The sequence below is a fragment of the Paralichthys olivaceus genome, chromosome 15, assembly GCF_024713975.1.
Source record: "Paralichthys olivaceus isolate ysfri-2021 chromosome 15, ASM2471397v2, whole genome shotgun sequence".
NCBI classification, from domain to species: domain Eukaryota; kingdom Metazoa; phylum Chordata; class Actinopteri; order Pleuronectiformes; family Paralichthyidae; genus Paralichthys; species Paralichthys olivaceus.
The window spans coordinates 10,181,713-10,198,896 of record NC_091107.1 but is presented as its reverse complement, the minus strand read 5'-3'; the positions used below and the strand labels follow the sequence as shown (position 1 = coordinate 10,198,896).

General features: G+C 40.4%; 1 protein-coding gene across 24 annotated transcripts in view; it reads left to right on the top strand.

Moving 5' to 3' along the window:
• The window catches only part of LOC109628648 (Rap guanine nucleotide exchange factor (GEF) 6), a 131,095-nt gene that overhangs the window by 93,321 nt on the left and 20,590 nt on the right, over positions 1–17,184 (top strand). For 11 of the 24 annotated variants that reach the window (XM_069510116.1, XM_069510125.1, XM_069510124.1 and 8 more), the window contains 8 exons: positions 1,559–1,666; positions 2,123–2,326; positions 3,619–3,727; positions 3,835–4,078; positions 8,280–8,291; positions 10,313–10,470; positions 12,721–12,735; positions 16,348–16,588. In XM_069510116.1, the coding sequence (XP_069366217.1) occupies positions 1,559–1,666; positions 2,123–2,326; positions 3,619–3,727; positions 3,835–4,078; positions 8,280–8,291; positions 10,313–10,470; positions 12,721–12,735; positions 16,348–16,588 (1,091 nt within the window). The remainder of the gene's footprint in view (positions 1–1,558; positions 1,667–2,122; positions 2,327–3,618; positions 3,728–3,834; positions 4,079–8,279; positions 8,292–10,312; positions 10,471–12,720; positions 12,736–16,347; positions 16,589–17,184) is intronic. The other 13 variants (XM_069510122.1, XM_020085871.2, XM_020085869.2 and 10 more) reach the window with 3 other exon arrangements.

The following is a 17,184-nucleotide window of genomic DNA, read 5'->3' as shown; positions in this document are numbered from 1 at the left end:
GTGCTGCTCACATGCTGATCAATACAAGTTCAGCCAGCTCAGCTGTCCTTGAGCACGGCAACGATTCGTTCATGCCTGACACTCCCATTGTCCATAACCGCTTTAACGTAAGATTAGTCTTGTACCATCAATAGTCTTTATGTGGTTGTCATTCAGGCTTATAATTTTCAGCTCCATTAAACAGGATCTAATCCTACACAGAACGAGCAGCGAGGAAGTAACCAAATATGGAACGAGAAGGGATGAAAAACCAAAGAGGGAATAGAAAGAGGACATTGATTGATTCTCTGTGTTGATGTATCTGTTGCCACTTTGACCTTTTGTGATTCTCAGAACAATGTTGCCACTGGTGTCAATTTGCAGACATGATTGTTTCTGAATGTTCTTTGATTTAAATATTTCTCGGAAAAAGTATTAAACGCTTACTGATATTTATTTAATACTTTGTACAAAAGCCGTATGGAGAAACTAGTCGTATGCATTGCCCTGGTGTGATTTTGCCCATTCTTCCACACAAACAGTCTTCAAATCTTTAAGGTTCCGTGGGCATCTTCTATGAACCTTGATCTTTAGTTCTTTCCATAAATTTTCAATGGGATTTAAGTCAGGTGATTGACTGGGCCATTCTAGCAGCTTTATTTTCTTTCTTTGAAACCAATTGATATAGAGTTTCCTTGGCTGTGTGTTTGGGATCATTGTCTTGCTGAAATGTCCACCCTCATTTCATCTTCATCATCCTGGTAGATGGCAGCAGATTTTTGCTGGCAATGGAGTCTTGCATGGTGAGCGTGCATACAGGCCATGGCGGTGGAGTGCATTACTGTTTTCTTTGAGACAACAGTACCTTTTAACTCTTCTGATTATTCTCTTCACTCCTCTGTCAGAAATCTTGCGAGGAGCACCTGGTCGTGGCAAATTTATGGTGAAATGATTGTCTTACCACTTCCGTATTGTGGCCCAACAGTGCTCACTGGAACATTCAGAAACCTAGAAATGCGCCTGTAACCAATGCCATCGTTATGTTTTGCAACAATTAGGTTGCGAAGGTCTTGAGACAGCTCTTTGCTTTTACCCACCATGAGATGTGTCTGTGTGACACCTTGGCAATGAGACCTTTTTGTATCAGTTGGGACTGAACCTGCTGATATTCATTTGCACTGTCAAGGGGCTGGATTGCTTTTTAATTACTGATAGATTTCAGCTGTTGTCTTGGCTTTCCATGCCTTTTTGCACCCTCCTTTCTTCATGTGTTCAATACTTATTTCACCCGCTGTATATATATGTGTGTGTATACACATGCACATTGCTGCACAAGTAGTCCTTGAACACTACACAGAATTACCAGTTCCTGAGGGGCTGAATGTTGTTAACAATCACCTGTGACCCAACATCTACAATAAAACCGCTCAGTAAGGGCTCTCAAAGAATTTCTTCTCAGAGCAGGTCACAGTCTAGTAATCCAAGGTCTTTTTGAAGAACGGGAAATTGAAAATAAATTGTTACAGAACTGTGTGAACATGTGTCTCGGCTGAATGAAGCTCTCATTGTGTCTCAACAGGTTACGAGAATAGTGCTGCTGTGGGTCAACAACCACTTCAATGACTTTGAGGGTGACCCGGCAATGACACGCTTTCTGGAGGACTTTGAGAAAAATCTAGAAGTATCAGTAAGTTCAAACAACAATCTTTACTTAGTTTTTATTCAAATGCGTTTGAGCTGCAACAGAGTAAATCTTTCATGTTGACATTTTTACATAGCTTTCTTCACAATATATTCTTCACTAACTTATATTGTTTATTTTGCACCTAGAATGTCTCTAAAAATATTTTGTTTTCACAAAACCTCACAACTCTACTTCTGTTAAAATGTTATTATTTCATTAAAACTTCTTTAATTTGGAAAAAAACAAGAATCTCTGGCACAAAATGTCTCTTAAGAACAGGTCAAACGATTATTTTGCCGATATTCTCATGCGAAACCAAACTGCTTTGAAATCAGCTTTATGCATTGACCACATGATGTTGTTTTACATCTACAAGCACATTGCGTAACTTTGGAGACAAAAGCCAATTTAAATGCAAGACTCTTAATGCTCATCGTTTTCCCATTTTCCTCTCATCAGAAAATGAAGGGCCATTTGCGGCTCCTGAACATAGCGTGCGCTGCCAAGGCTAAGTGGCGTCAGATCACTCTACAGAAGGCGTCCAGGGAGTCGCCGCTCTACTTCAGCGTGCAGGGCGGCAGCGAGAGAGGATTCGGCATCTTTGTGGAGTCAGTGGAGGAAGGGAGCAAGGCTGCGGAGGCTGGACTCAAAAGGGGAGATCAGGTGAGAGGATGTCATGCAACATTATGTGCCATAAAGCAGTTTGGTGCTTTATGATTTGATTCAATGCTGCTGCTTTGAATGAGAAGAAGAAAAATGACACTATTGCAATTAGCCAGTTTAAAATCTTTTATTCTTTTAAGTATTTTTCATTGACGGTGAAAAAAATGTATAAAGCACATATGTTTCAACCTGAGAAACCCTTGAAAGTGCTGGTTATTGTACAGTGTGGTTGTCAGTTGTACTTCACTCTCAGAGAGTTTTGCTTCATCACTACTGTAGCAAGTCATTCATTGTGTTTGTGTTCATCTCAGGGCTTGTTGTTTTTTCGTGGCAAGTTAGCCAGACTCACATCCGCCCACAGCAAGCTATAATGTCCAAAAGAATAAACACCTCACTTGTTTGACTGCATAATGGCATTTTCATGGTGAAGTGTAAGATACTGAATAGGCCAGTTTTAGGGTAAGAAGAGATTTAATTAAGAGACTGGAGACAGTATTTAGGAAATGGAACCAGAAGGGCTCCTTCAAAGTAAAAGGAGGCCCTAATAGTTGACCTTCTTCATTTTCTAATACAACAACTTAAAGATCACAAACGTCACAGTGGAGTGAAACAAACTGGATTTAAATGGACTAAAAGGCTTATTGAAAGAGCTCAGCTCATTAGTGCACTCCATAAAGTCAGATGCAGAGGAACTAGGAGAAACAATTACAGCATAATATATGCACCTAACTACCAAATTAATCGCCACAGTATACAACTTCACTCATGTTCCTACTCTTGATTCTTTGATGCAGGTCCTATGCTTTCCCATTCATGATTTAAAACAATCTATATTACCTGAAACAGCATTTTTCCTGCTGACTGCTTCTTTTTCTATATGTTAATTAGTGCAAACTACAAATTCATCTCTTCTAAAGGTGATGTGAATTGAAAGTGGTCAAATTATTCTGGCCAATAGCCCACACTCTGTCGCATACCTCATTTTTTTGTGTTATTTAAGAAGACAGGATATACATTTCTCACTCTTTGCATTTAGTTAGCTGCTTACAGATTTGCTGAGTGCAGAAACCTAATGTCATGAAAGCAAAGCAGAATGTAAATGATGTATTTTAGATGTCACTGGAGGATAATCTAAAAGTTTCTTTTTCAGGGGAAAATGTTATTCATAGAGTCAAACTAGAGTCCAGACAAATCCCAACACAGGTCCATGTCTACCTGTGTCTCTCACTGTGACAGACATTTTTTAGACACATTTTAGACAATTCAAATCTGCAACATCTTCCTTGTTTCAGATCATGGAGATCAATGGTCAGAACTTTGAGAACATTTCCTTCTCCAAAGCCGTTGACATCCTGAGAAACAACACCCACCTCTCTCTCACGGCTAAAACCAACATATTTGGTGAGTGACTTGCTCTCAATCACACACACAGAGTTGCACAAATACCTCCTATCTAATCATTTGAGTTGATGGTCAATCCTCCTCTTTCTCCTCATTCATCCATCTAGTCTTCAAAGAGCTCCTCAGTAGGATCGTGCATGAGAAGAAGAATGGCGTCCCTCATATTCCCAAGATCCAGGAGAAAAAAGGGAACCGCTTCTCCATCCCTGACCTCCCCGGAGACATGGAGTTCCCTACGGACCACAAGAGCACCAGGAAACTGAAGGCCAACACGGTGTCAGGAGGACGCAACAAGATCAGGAAGATGCTGGAGAAGACACGCTTCACCATCCTGCCACCCAAACCTTTCAGGTAAGAGGACTGATGTAAACACTGCAGCCTCATCATTACGTGCAGCCTTAAATAAAATGAATCAACAGTCAAATATTCCAATATGATGTATTGTTTAACTGGACTGATCATGTTCCAGCACTTTCTACCAGAATGTCTGTGTGTGAAAGATAGAGTTGCGATGCACCATTCGTCAGCTGGCTGGGGCTTGGGAGTTTCCCCATTGGCCAGTTGGATCTTATTGTATCTGAAATCACAGCACTGCAGTTGTGTATTGTGATTATGTCAGACGATGTTGTGGTTATAAAATCAGGATTATAGCTGTGTGCAGAGCAGCAGCTTGGAAATAGCCTGGAAGTGACTGGTGGGGAACATATCGTTTTAATGGGCCTTGTCTCAGTCACCGTTTCAAACTTTATCTTAGTGTATATGTGATCAGAGAGAGTAGAAGAGAAGCCAACACACAGCAACAAACACAAACCGGCATAAGTTGAATCTCACAAGGGAGATCTTCTCACAGGGAGGCTTTAAAAGATGTGAGTTTAAGGGGATTCAATCTCTACCTCATACCTGAGTCTGTGAACTCTTCCACGAAAAAGCACTTTAAAGGAAGTTGGCCGGGCCGGATCATCTCTCCTCTCTCCGTGTCAGTATTGTAGCAAGCTGTGACCATCTGCAGGCAGGAAATATTAGAGGTGTGAGCAGAAATCTAAGCCTTTAGCTTTCCTGATAAACCAAACTGCTTATTTTACCTCACAATGTTACAGAGAAGCACATTTCAGCCTGGAGTAGAAAATTGAGCAATTTAACCCTATTCTATTATCCTTACCTGTAGCACACAGTAAAACATTTGATGATGATAATCTTTATCTATGAAACACTTGTCACAAGTGTTACATAGTGCTTCTCAAGGCAGCATAACAGCAGGAGAAAAAGACCAGTAGTATTTGATATCATTCGATTTATAGATGGAAACGATTTTGTGAATAAATGAAAGCAAAAGCGCAAAACCGCTAAAAAAAACATGAATAGAAATAATATTTTAAAAGAGAAAAGAATGAAAATTAGGAAATACTTTCTGAAGTATGTCTTAAGAAGAGACTTAAAGATGTCCTGTCCCCTTTAGTTTTCAGCATGTTTCAGGAACAGATAAAAGAACTCTGCCTGAGGATCTGTAAGCACATCCAGTGCTGGTGTGTTGGGTACTAACAGGTCTGCAGGTCCATCCCATTTCAAGATGTTGTTGCACCAGAGTATGTCTGAAAATATGACATTTATTCTTACACTTTCTAACAAATGGTTATCTACCAATCCAGTGCACTTCTTTCACTCTTTCAGTCGTCTGTCAGTTAGTTTTCATCCATATAATAAAAATGTTAAAGGCAGCGTCGTCATCATCATTCAGTCATAATCATCATATAACCACCGATGTTGTTGTCATCCGTAACTAGCCATTGTGCTTGCAGCATCTGGAGCGATGGAAAGCAATTGTGCAGGTGGCAGCTCACATTTAATATTCCACCCGGAATGTGCGGAGACAGACTTGATTTCATTTCATCATTTCATGCCTCTCCAGGCCTCATTAAACTCCATACTGTGTCAGCGCTGGAGAGAGAAGATGCTGTTCTCTCCCTGTCAATTGCAGGACTAACTCACACACTATTAGCTCACACTCACACACACTTGCAAAATGACACTTTGGTACAAATCCACGTCCCTTTACTTTTCTACCGTCTCAGCTTTCCAGCGCTGCAGTGATTACGTCCACAATGCCACACAGTTTGCATGGAAACTGATTGTGCACCGTCTCATAATGCACTACGCTATCACAGGGTCATTGATCCGGCTCAGTGCACCGCTTCCAAAAGCTCTCGGCTGCCTTCTATTTATCGACCAAACAAGGGCTTTCATTGCTTTTTATTTTTGCAAGTTGGCACCAGTGAAACCACTCTGCGATTCAAAGGAACCGATGGCTGATTAAAGAGGCTGGAGATGAGATGGGTGATGTGGGTCAATTGGGATTCATCAGTGCCTGTTGTGGGAGGGAAATTTGAGGGGAGGCATTGTTGGAAAATTGTCCACTGGATGTGTGTGTGCGGCACAGGCTGTTCTCAGGATAGTGTAATTTAAGATATCATGCAGTTTTAAAGCATGTGAAACACACACACACACACACACACAGAAAACAAGGCTGTCACAAAGATGCAACCTGTGACCATCATTACTATAATATAGTCTGTCACTTACAACATGTTCAATGGTTTTGCTCTCTTTGTGAATCTGGCATTATCTGGCAGGATCATTACCTTTTGGACAAAAATGACTCTGCTGACCAAATTTCTAATCGAAGGTGCACTTTTATTTTACTGGTTGAGTTGTTCTCCATTAATCTAATGACGTGCTTTCAACAATGTTCATGTAAGAACACATTAACACACATCTGTCCAGATCATCACCTGGCTAATTACAAATAAGGCCAATTATATTTTATCTTTGTGCTAGAATGGCACTCTGTAGAGCACACGCCACCAACAGTCTCCTTAAATTCAATCAAGCCGCACCAAGGTGCACACACACACATAGATTTCAGTCCCCTAAATTTGCCAGATTCATGACATATTCTCTATCTTACAATGTCAAGAAATCCAATGTCTTTCTTGTCCTATGTCCCATCCTTCCACCAAGTTTCCTGCAGATCCCTTCAGTAGTTTTTGGTTAACCCTGCTGACAAACAAACAAACAAAAGGACAGGGGTGAAAACATGGCCTCCTTGGGAGAGGTAGAACTTATCGTTTCATTTAAAATCCTATTCGGATTCCATTTCCCAGCTTCCATACTTGCAAGGAGCCACTCTCTCTGCTGCTGCTGCTTTTCTCTGTTCTTGGCTGACATTGTGCTCCACTTCAGACTGGGATTTTATATGACAAGGACACACTGGAAATGAACAAGTCGTTTTTCTGCCAAATTAAGCTGTCCAGGCCCGTGTATCCACAATTACACACACATCCCTTAACGACTAACTCAGCTGATTTACATTCCAAAGATTACAAAGAAATAGACAGAGGGGCTCAGCCTGAAGTCACTGTGTCTCAGAAGTCTCTGTGATGATGATAAAACAGTGACCTCACGTCCCACGATGCCATTTTCATTCTCTGTACTTCATTGTGACACAGTTACATGCTGTAAACATCGATCCATGTCCCAGTAACTATTCTGTTCACCCTACAAGATGTTTTACGTTTCTCTCTCACTGCTGCGCTGCTGCTCCACCTGCAAAAAACCTTACTCAGGAAATTATTTCTCTGTTACAAGTATTGACTTAAAGGCAAAAGTAGAAAAGACTATAGCAGCTCTTTTTATTTTTGTAGGTACGTTTTGTTGTAGCACTTTGAGAGAATCATTCAAGAGGAGACAAGACGTGTAGCTGAAGACAGCACTGTCCTGAAGTTGATTTCATTTTTACATTGGATCTCCAGTTTTCGAGTCGATACATCTGTCACTAAAAACTGTCACAACCGTGGACCTCCTGGAGAGAGGCACCACTGCCTCTATTGTTATGAGGAAAATGAAAACATCAGGTGTTTTTTGGGGGGTCGGCCTTTTGAATGCATACCCCATTAATAAATCAGTTTATTGACAGAAAGAAGTACATTTCAGGTGTTTATCAAGCAAAAAAGCTTTAAAACATTGTATTTGAGCTTCTTAGATGCTATTTTCTTTGTTATGATTAGACTACTAATAAAAAGAAGACATTTCAGTGTAGCATTTTTGTGGCTTTTGAAAACCTACCTTTCATTTATCAATAAACATAAAGTCTATGAGATTTTCTATAGTGGCTGTCAATAATCCTATTTGCTTCCTGCTTCTTGTTGACACATCATTGTGCATTTTTTGTGAATGGGTTCTGGACAGGAAATTCCAATTGTCCCACTCATCCTGCAGTTTCCTGTCATGTGCTGTATATATATAAATCTCAGCTGGCATTGTGAAAGTTTATTTCAGCAATCTTGTCAGTGTGTCTAAACTTTGCCTGTTGTATTTTCTGTCAATCCATCATGTGTGTGTTTGTGTTGTGATAAGAGGCCTTGTCTCTCACACACGAGCGATGTGACTCTGCTGACGGTTAAATCTTCAGCAGAGCTCTACACTTCTGCTTTTTTCTTTTGTTTTCTTTTTCTTTTCAATGTTGTCTTTCTCCCATTTTTTGTCTCTGCTGCTTCAGGGGCCTGTTTGGGTAAGATATCTTGTGTAACCCCCCCCCATCCTCCGACCGTTTGGTTCAGTATCCATCTGCAGACGTGCACAACACAGCAGGGAACTCACACACATGCAGTATAGCACTAAACAAGCACCGTTGGCCTTCTGCAACATGATAGACGGCTGAATCTGTAGATTTAAACTTAGGTTTCACATTCAAACTTCATTTTTCTGAGCCTGAGATGATGAGTTGCTTAGCCTAAAGTATTCTGCAGGGATGTTGCAAAAAATACCAGGTGAATACCTGCAGGCTTCAAGACTTAAGGGCTTTGCTTTAGTGCTTTTCCAATGCGACACATCATAGTTTATTTCCACTGTTTTCCCTCCTCTCTTTCTTCCTTTTTTAGCACAGTACCTCTCATCTGGTGAATAAAAAATTAAATGGGGTTTGCTAAAGGAACACACAGCCCTGCATTACTGCACCCACTTCAGTACAGACCATAGACTGTGCTTAAAGATGGACGACATGACAGCTCGCTAAAAGTGAAGCCAAATATTCTCGATCTCCGCCTGGTGGCTGCCTGCAGTCCAGGTCATAAATCATCTCCTCCATGTTAGTGGATGAGACATGGACCAAGCTAATAAGTCAGAATACACATTGACAAAATGATTCCCATAGATAGTTTCTGTCATTTAAGTTATAGTTGTTATCACACTGATGTATGTTCATGTGTTCATTTTTCCGGTAAGTATTTATTAGTTATTTGATTCTACTAATGGGGTAAAACGTCATGATTGACAGCTGAGACTTCCTCGTGATTGGTCGAGGTTGTGTATCGGTCGCAACTTTATCCCCCAAATGCTGCTCCGCAGACTTTGGTTCCAAATTTGCAAGATGGCAGCGTTCTTATCAGGGATATTTTGGCTTTGTTACTGGATAGAACTAGTAGTAGTAGAGAAATTGGAGATGTGTCATCCATCTTTATTTACAATCTATGGTACAGACGCACACAAATAGGTGGGATGTTATAAACTTTCTGATCATATTGTTTTATTTCCTTCCTTCTTTTGTTCTTTTCACCCATTTCAAAATAATAAAAGCCAATTCTAGATGCTGTTAAAGCTTCTCAGGATTTTAGTTTAAAATAATTGAAAGTTGCCACAGTTGTGTAAGAATGTGTTATCTAACCTTTAGACACTCACATTTATCATTTGATGCAGGGCTATTCAGAATCACTCTGTGGGTTTGTCTCAGAAGAGTTGCCATTTCCACCACATGTTTGCAGATTCAGTCATTCTAATGAGGCCATTAATATAAAGGTTGATGTTTGCATTTCCCCCGAGTGCGGCCGAGGAGCCAGGTAGAAAGGCGCCTGTCTCTCAAGCCCAGTTTAGCCTTTTAATATGGCCAACAGCTGGACACACACACACACACACACACACACACACACACTAAAGAACAAGAGCTAACAAACAGATGTTACAAATAGAAACAAGTCATAGGAAAACATCTGAATGAAACACTCAGGACTTTCTGTTTCTTTTCATATGTGCTCCACTGTTGTGTCTGTTTGCTTGTGTATACAGTCTCATTGTGTCGTGTGTGTGTGTGTCTTTGCGTGACTTGTGCGTCTCTACCTGCGAATGCTCCTTATCAGTTCCTGCCATTCATGAAAGCACCTCATGGATGAATTTCAGCTGTGTCACCGCTGCATATTAAAAGACCAATATAGTGATATTAAAATATGGTGTTGCTATTCTGCAAGAGTAGACATTTTGATTAAATCTCCTGATATTTCATTCTTCTGGGGTTATGAGTTGTGATTTCAATATGTTCTCAAGATGAACGGAAAATAAGCTCATTCTATAACTGCACTTAAAACTCAAAACAAGAAGGACAAATATATTTTCAGCCTTTTTTGTCCGAATGTCTACTGCTGCAAAACAAAAGCTTAAAAGTTTATTTAAGAACATGAAGTTTGTCTGATGAAGAAATCCTCTCATTCCACCCTTCCCCCCCACTCCAACCTTCTCCTTCCCTTCCTTCATCTCCTCCAGTGATGGAGGCATGGGTCAGTCCCAAGACGACAGCATTGTGGGTACCAAGCAGTGTCGTCACAGTGTGGCCATCATGCCCATCCCTGGCAACCTGTCATCCAGCAGCCCCGACCTGCTGCAGCCGGCCACCAGCGTCCTCGACTTCTCCAACCCTGCAGGTAACAAGAACATGTTGACTCCCCGAGGATGATGAGGATCGTCTTTCTTCTTCTTCTCTTGTTGTTTTTATCTGTCTTCAGAGGTTTCAAAAATTGACAAAAATAACCTATCTTGCCGAAGGGGATGTTTCATACATTTCTTCCATATCTGACATGCTGATTAGTACGAGGGAGATGCTAAACTGATAATATCACATTATAATAACGAGCATCTGTCTTATTAGCATTTTCTATATTTGCATTGTTGTTATTTATGCATTTGATAGTTTGTAGTTTTTCCTCAAGATAATGTGGTCAAAAAATTAACCAACAATCTTAGATAAACTAAAGTACTACACTAAAGACATGAAATCATATTTTTTTCATGTCTTAAACAGCTGAAAGCTCTTTGGGTGTACAAGCACCAAAACTTTCATACCCATTGACAGTCGTTCATGGCCATCAGGGCCTTGAGCACTTCTCTCCTGACGCTGGTCTTTCTTCAACCTCGCTGAGCGATGAAATCCAAGGACTCCTGTGTTCTCTGTGCACAGAAAAACTGTCAGCCTTTAGCATAATCACATAAAGCAGCCATATGAGAAGTGTAGTGTTTGTATGCACTTGGTTGTCTCAAACATAAACTCCATGTCTCTGCTCTTTAATCAAACTCCTCAAAACGACTTCTGCTGACAAAGGCAACACAGTCACTGACTCACAGCAAGCAGTGAGAAGTCTACAGCATAGGTGGACACTCTCTTTAACACAATCACACACTCAAACACACACCCTGGGGTCTTTCTTCTTGAAGTGGCACAGAGCTGTTGCAGAATTGTGTCCGTCAGAGAAGAATTAACCTCCTGGACTAAAGGACTCATTCATCCCTTTCCTGTCAAGAGGTGTGTGTGTGTGTGTGTGTGTGTGTGTGTGTGTGTGTGTGTGTGTGTGTGTGTGTGTGTGTGTGTGTGTGTGTGTGTGTGTGTGTGTGTGTGTGTGTGTGTGTTTTAATGGGACTGAAAGACAGATTGAGGGGAGAACAAGAGAGCAGAATTGGAAAGGTGAAAGAGAGCGAGTGAATATGGTCCTGATTTATTCCCCCACCTATTTTTCATGGAGCAACGCATGCACACACACACTTGCCTTGTTTGCAAACCTATACATCACAGGTGGCTGTTTTTTATTTATTTTTATTTTTTCAGAGAACATAATCACACACACCAACTGGGCCTCATTAATCACCCAGCATTATATCAAGCTCCCAAGTTCCCCTCAGTGCTCTGGCCTCTATGCACATTAAACAGTAGAAGATAGAACAGCCTCTTCAAACTCCCACCTGTAATTACAATAACAGACCAGAGGAAGCTCAGAAACATCCCTATCACCTCTCTCCTGTCCACACTGGGGAGTATGAGCAACATGGCTGCCAATGACAGCTCAGTTTTGCCAGTCTTAGCTCTTTTTCACCATTTCTGACAGCTTTTAGGAGAAGATGCCTTTAGGTTGATATTTAGGATCAAATCTGACAAATAATTATAATGCATTTTATAATCCAGTATATGTTTAATTATCATTTTGTGGCCATGTGTTATGTTTCTCATGGAGTTTGTCTTCAGCCACTTCTTATTCTTGGCTACTATTTCCATTAGTGATTAATCGGATTATTATTATTTTTTAATTCATTTTTTTTTTTAAATTGAAAATCTGTGAAAAATCTTGTCACAGTACAAGATAAGAACTTCTCCTCACACTCTGACCTGGATATTTAGGGTTCAGTGTCTCATTTCAGCATTTGAGCTAGAGGCGCTGGGAATCAAACCACTAACCTTGATGTTAGTGGATGAGCCACTCTATCTCCTGAGCCACAGCCACCCCTAACTAGACAACTGGAAAAGCAAAACAACAACTACTACTACTTGTCCCATTTTGCATGTGTTTCCGAGTGAAGCCAAAAATCTTTGATCCTCAGTAAGCGCCCTCTCTGTGTCATTGTTTCTTTTTTCCTCTACTCTCTCTACCAGTCCCTTTTTTATTCTTTTCCTTTTGCGTCTCTCTCCCTGTGATTTTAAACAGATGTTCTTCTGTCGACATGATGAGTCATAGTCCTCTCTGGTTTCCCATGAACATACAGATTAAGTTGAAACTCCACCGGTCTTCCCTCCTTCTTCTCTTCTGTCACGATGTTTCCGACCACTGTCTCTCCCTGTGTGCACCTCCCACACTCGCTCTCACTCTCGTATTCACTGTGGTTTTTCTCTCTCCTCTCTGCTTGCCAAGCCCTGGGACTGTACTGTAAGTATTAATACCTTCAATACCACTGTTTGATTGCACTCCAGTAAATATTCCTCCCTCTAACATGTCTTCATCCCTTTGATTCGTTTTTTTCCCCCTCTGTGTTGCATCTCTGCGTCCATGAAGTGCATCCTTCAAACTCTGGATTTTGGCCTTGAATTGTGTTTATGCTTCTTCCTTTTGTATGTTTTTTTTTTCTTTTTGAGAACATGTGAGTTTCAGAAGGACATTTTGATCCCTTTTCACTTTTTAAGGGGATAAGAAGTAGAAGTAGTCCTGTTAGATAAGGGTGCGATTTGCTTCACTCTAAAAAACCTTTCAACTTTTAGTGATAAGAGGAAGATGGGTTATTTTCTTATCTTCAAAAAACATACATGAATAGACATAAAAGAGGCTTAACAAGTCCCTTTTTTTGTTTATTTGTGTTTAACCCCTAACTACTCCACATCACTCTCCTCTGAGCACTTGAAGCCATAATCCGCTGCCCTCCTGTGCTCCGGCTGCTTTCACTTGTGATTTATGTCTTCCCACCGTATGATGGAGTGACTGGGAAAAGCTTTGGCAAACAGTAGGAAGGAGGAGGAGGAGGCTTGTGGGAAGTGTGTAGCCTCTCTTTGTGCTGAGTTTGCAAATGTTGTTTCCCTCCTGTAAAGAAATCCTCTGCCTTCACTCCATAGAAAACAAATGCTCTGGTGTTGATGAAAATGAACGATCCCTTATTAAGATAATGATTGATCGGACGTCCAGCCGGGTGGGCGGGCAGCGATTGTCCTCCTGTGTGCAGGTCATGTCGCAGCTTGTCCAGAGGATTAAACACGATTAGACTCCCCACCCCCCTGTGATATGATAGCCAGCTATTTAGACGAGAGCTTCCCACACTCTAATCACAAATCACAGCTAATGAGACACAAAGCATTAAGCTCCCGCTCAGCCCACCCCCACCCCTGCCTGATGCACATAAACAAAGACGAACTCTGCTGCTGCTGCTGCAACACAGAAGACGTGTTTGGAAAGATGCACATTCAAAGTCAGTGTTTTCTCTATTTCACCTTCACACATCATTTCAGTGCATAAGTCATGTGTTTTAAATCAATACGCTCACAGTCTACGGTCCAATGAAGAGGTCATTCATCACCAAGAAAGGCTGCTTACTTCAAAGCATCAATATGTATGTCAGTATGTATGGAACCAGTAACTTCAAAACAGAAAAAAAGATGATGAAGTGCATGAAGCAGATAAATGTCCTGATGTTTGCAAGCTCCTCAAAATGAACCCTTTTATCGATATTTTCAGATTAGGAGAGAATAATTCAAGATACTTCGTCCAAAATCTTTACTATTGTCGAATGCTGCATACTCAAAGGCCCAACACTCCACTTAAGAAAACACATTTATTTTGATCTGCACCAAATTTCACACACGCACAAATATCAGTCCCCTAAATATATATATATAATATATAATCTTGGCGAAAAGCAAATAAATGGAAAGTGGTAAAAACATACAATACACAACAATATAGTGGAGATCGGTCCTCACAACAAAGGTGTTGGAATGAAGTTTTTGACAGAATTCATTGCTTCTCTATCTGTGTCCGCCTCAATACTAGACCAAGGTCATGCTGTCTAAAATTAAACCTGGCATCGATCCTGTATACGACTGATGAAAGCAGGTCACAGCTTCTTTGGTGCATGTTTTTTGGCTCTGTCCCACATTATTTACCCTCTGGAAGTAATTTTTTCTAATTCTAAAGCATTTGAAATGATCAGTGACCTTTCCCCGTTCATTTTTCTCCTTGAGCTCTCATCCAGAAACATTCTTCTCTCTAAATACCTGAAAGATGATTTGGTCTTTGGCACCCTCAACGACTCAACTGCCTTCTCATACACACGTCTGTTTAAGTTTTCTCTGGAAAACAGAAAATGCCTGAGGAATCCTGTACATATACACACTAATACACACATACACACACACATTACAGATGCAGGTTGGACAAGCTGATGTGATTGATTATCAGCGTTTACTCTAACCTTATTGTTATTGGCTTTGCCTTCAGCAGTTAGTTAATGGCTGTTGTGCTGCTGTAATGACGATAATAAAGGTCCCACACTATTGTCATCTCAACACACACTGAAAATATCATGATCTTCCTCCATTTTCCATATATACAGCTGAAGTCTCTCTCTCTCTCTCTCTCTCTCTCTCTCTCATCTGGTCTGTCGGACTCCCTCTCCATCCGCCACTGTGCAGTGTTCATAACTCATTGTATTAAAGCTCTTCGCCTGCCAGGGGCTAATGGTCTATCCCCTCTTCCTTATATACACACACTCTCACACACCTTTAATGCAGTATTTCACTCAGGAGGAACATTTCTATTATTTAACAGATAATCTGAATATATATAAATACATGTATACATCCGAACATACATACAGTATATAGACAAGCAAAACCCGTAGCATTCAACATCTGGCTCCTGATTATTGCCCTGATGAAACAATAAAAAATAGTTTGTCACCTTAAACAAGACTTGCAAATGTTTATTGTTTTTATGGATTATTTATTTTTGTACTTGCTTTTAACTGGTATATCAAACATTACAGTGTATTTAATTATTTTATTTAGCAATAATAATAATATTAGTAATACTTAAAAAATAGACAACATTCTACTTCTTTCCTGTTGTGTCATCATTGTCTCTGCAACTTTTCTTTATGAGTTCTGTCTGCATGTGTCCTTCTCTTGCTCAAGCTTTATATCAGACTGCATTTTTTTAAAAGACTGTTGTGTGCATGTTTAATGTGAAGTGTGAATAACCTGTGATGTCAGTGATCGTTGCATGTCATCGACACTATGTTGTTTTCAACGCAGTGTTAAAGGAAGTCTGTTTTTTTTATGTGAATGTTTAGTTTGATTAAGTTTATACAGCCATGTGTGGCATCGTCATGCAAGGCTATTATAAGATCATGTAAAATATGTTTCGACCACAGGAAATTTCCACCACAACGAGGAACCATTGCATGAACTCCTTGTGTTTCCATAAGTTCTGGGGGAATCTTTTTACCCCCCCAAAAGTCCCTGCACAAGTTATAAAAATTCAGTGCATCTATTCCTCCTCTAGGCTGGAAAAAAGAAGTCATTGATAAATGTAAATGGTTTGAATTTGTATTTCAAAGTTGGGCAATGCTGACACCAGAAACTGTCTTTGACCCTTTTTTCCATTTAGTTTTTTCACCACAGAAGTTCTGGCAGGAGAGTACTCAGCACAATCTGTTCAGAGTATGGAGCAGAGGAGTCATGTCACATAAATGCTTCTAGTAATTTAATGAAGATTAAATATGGATATAATAACTAAACAGCCTTCCTGCCATCACTGGCAGAGACCACATTTCTTAATAATGATAATATTTTTACATTATTTAGGCAAAAATCATTGTAAAAAATGTAAAGATCACTTGCTTATCGTGTCACAGACTTCATTACATTAAGTTTTATTTCATTATTTGGTATTTGTTAGAGTTTTGTCTTCTCCTCACATCTCTTTTGTCAACTCATCCAGCCCTGATCAGTCACTGACAGCTCTCCTCTTTCTTATTTTCTCTTCCACTCTCAGACATCCCGGACCAGGTGATTCGGGTGTTCAAGGCCGACCAGCAGAGCTGCTACATCATAATCAGTAAGGACACTACTGCCAAGGATGTGGTCACCCACACCGTCAATGAGTTCGGCCTCCTCGCGGCCCCGGAGACCTACTCCCTGTGTGAGGTATCGGTTAGCCCTGAGGGAGTCATAAAGCAGCGGCGCCTGCCCGACCAATTCTCCAAACTGGCTGATAGGATTCAGCTCAACGGCAGGTGAGAAGCAGAGGAATTACACTGCTGTTGAATGTCGTACGTAATCAAATGGTTGACTTACATGCCTTATCCTTCCAGAGTGGTTGTGGATTTTTCTCTAAAGTGAGCCCACATGTGTCAGACACTGGAGTGTTTCTGTCTGTACCCAAGGCAACTAACAAAAATACTTAAATAAAGCAGAAAGCAACAATATTCCATGGTCAGAGAAGCACATTAGTCATAGAATAATCTCAATTTTACGGGCCTGGACTAAAACACCTACAAAAGGTATTTAAACAGAGTCTTAGCCTAGATATTAGTTGTCTTGCCCAGAGGCTAACAGTGGGACTGTTGTTGGCTAACTGAAGAATGGTATAACGAAACCAAAACCATGACCCATGATACTGTGCACCATGAGAGATGACATTTATAATTTTTATAAATGTAACTACTGTTTTACCCCTTAAACAGATTTCTAACCATGTGCTATGCAAGAATGTCTTCCTACAACACATCAACTCACCATTAACAGAGACTTCACACCATATAAGTTAAAGTTTAGCTCCACTAGAAAGTTGTTCATGTATAGTGCATGTATATTGATTAAATTCTTCCTG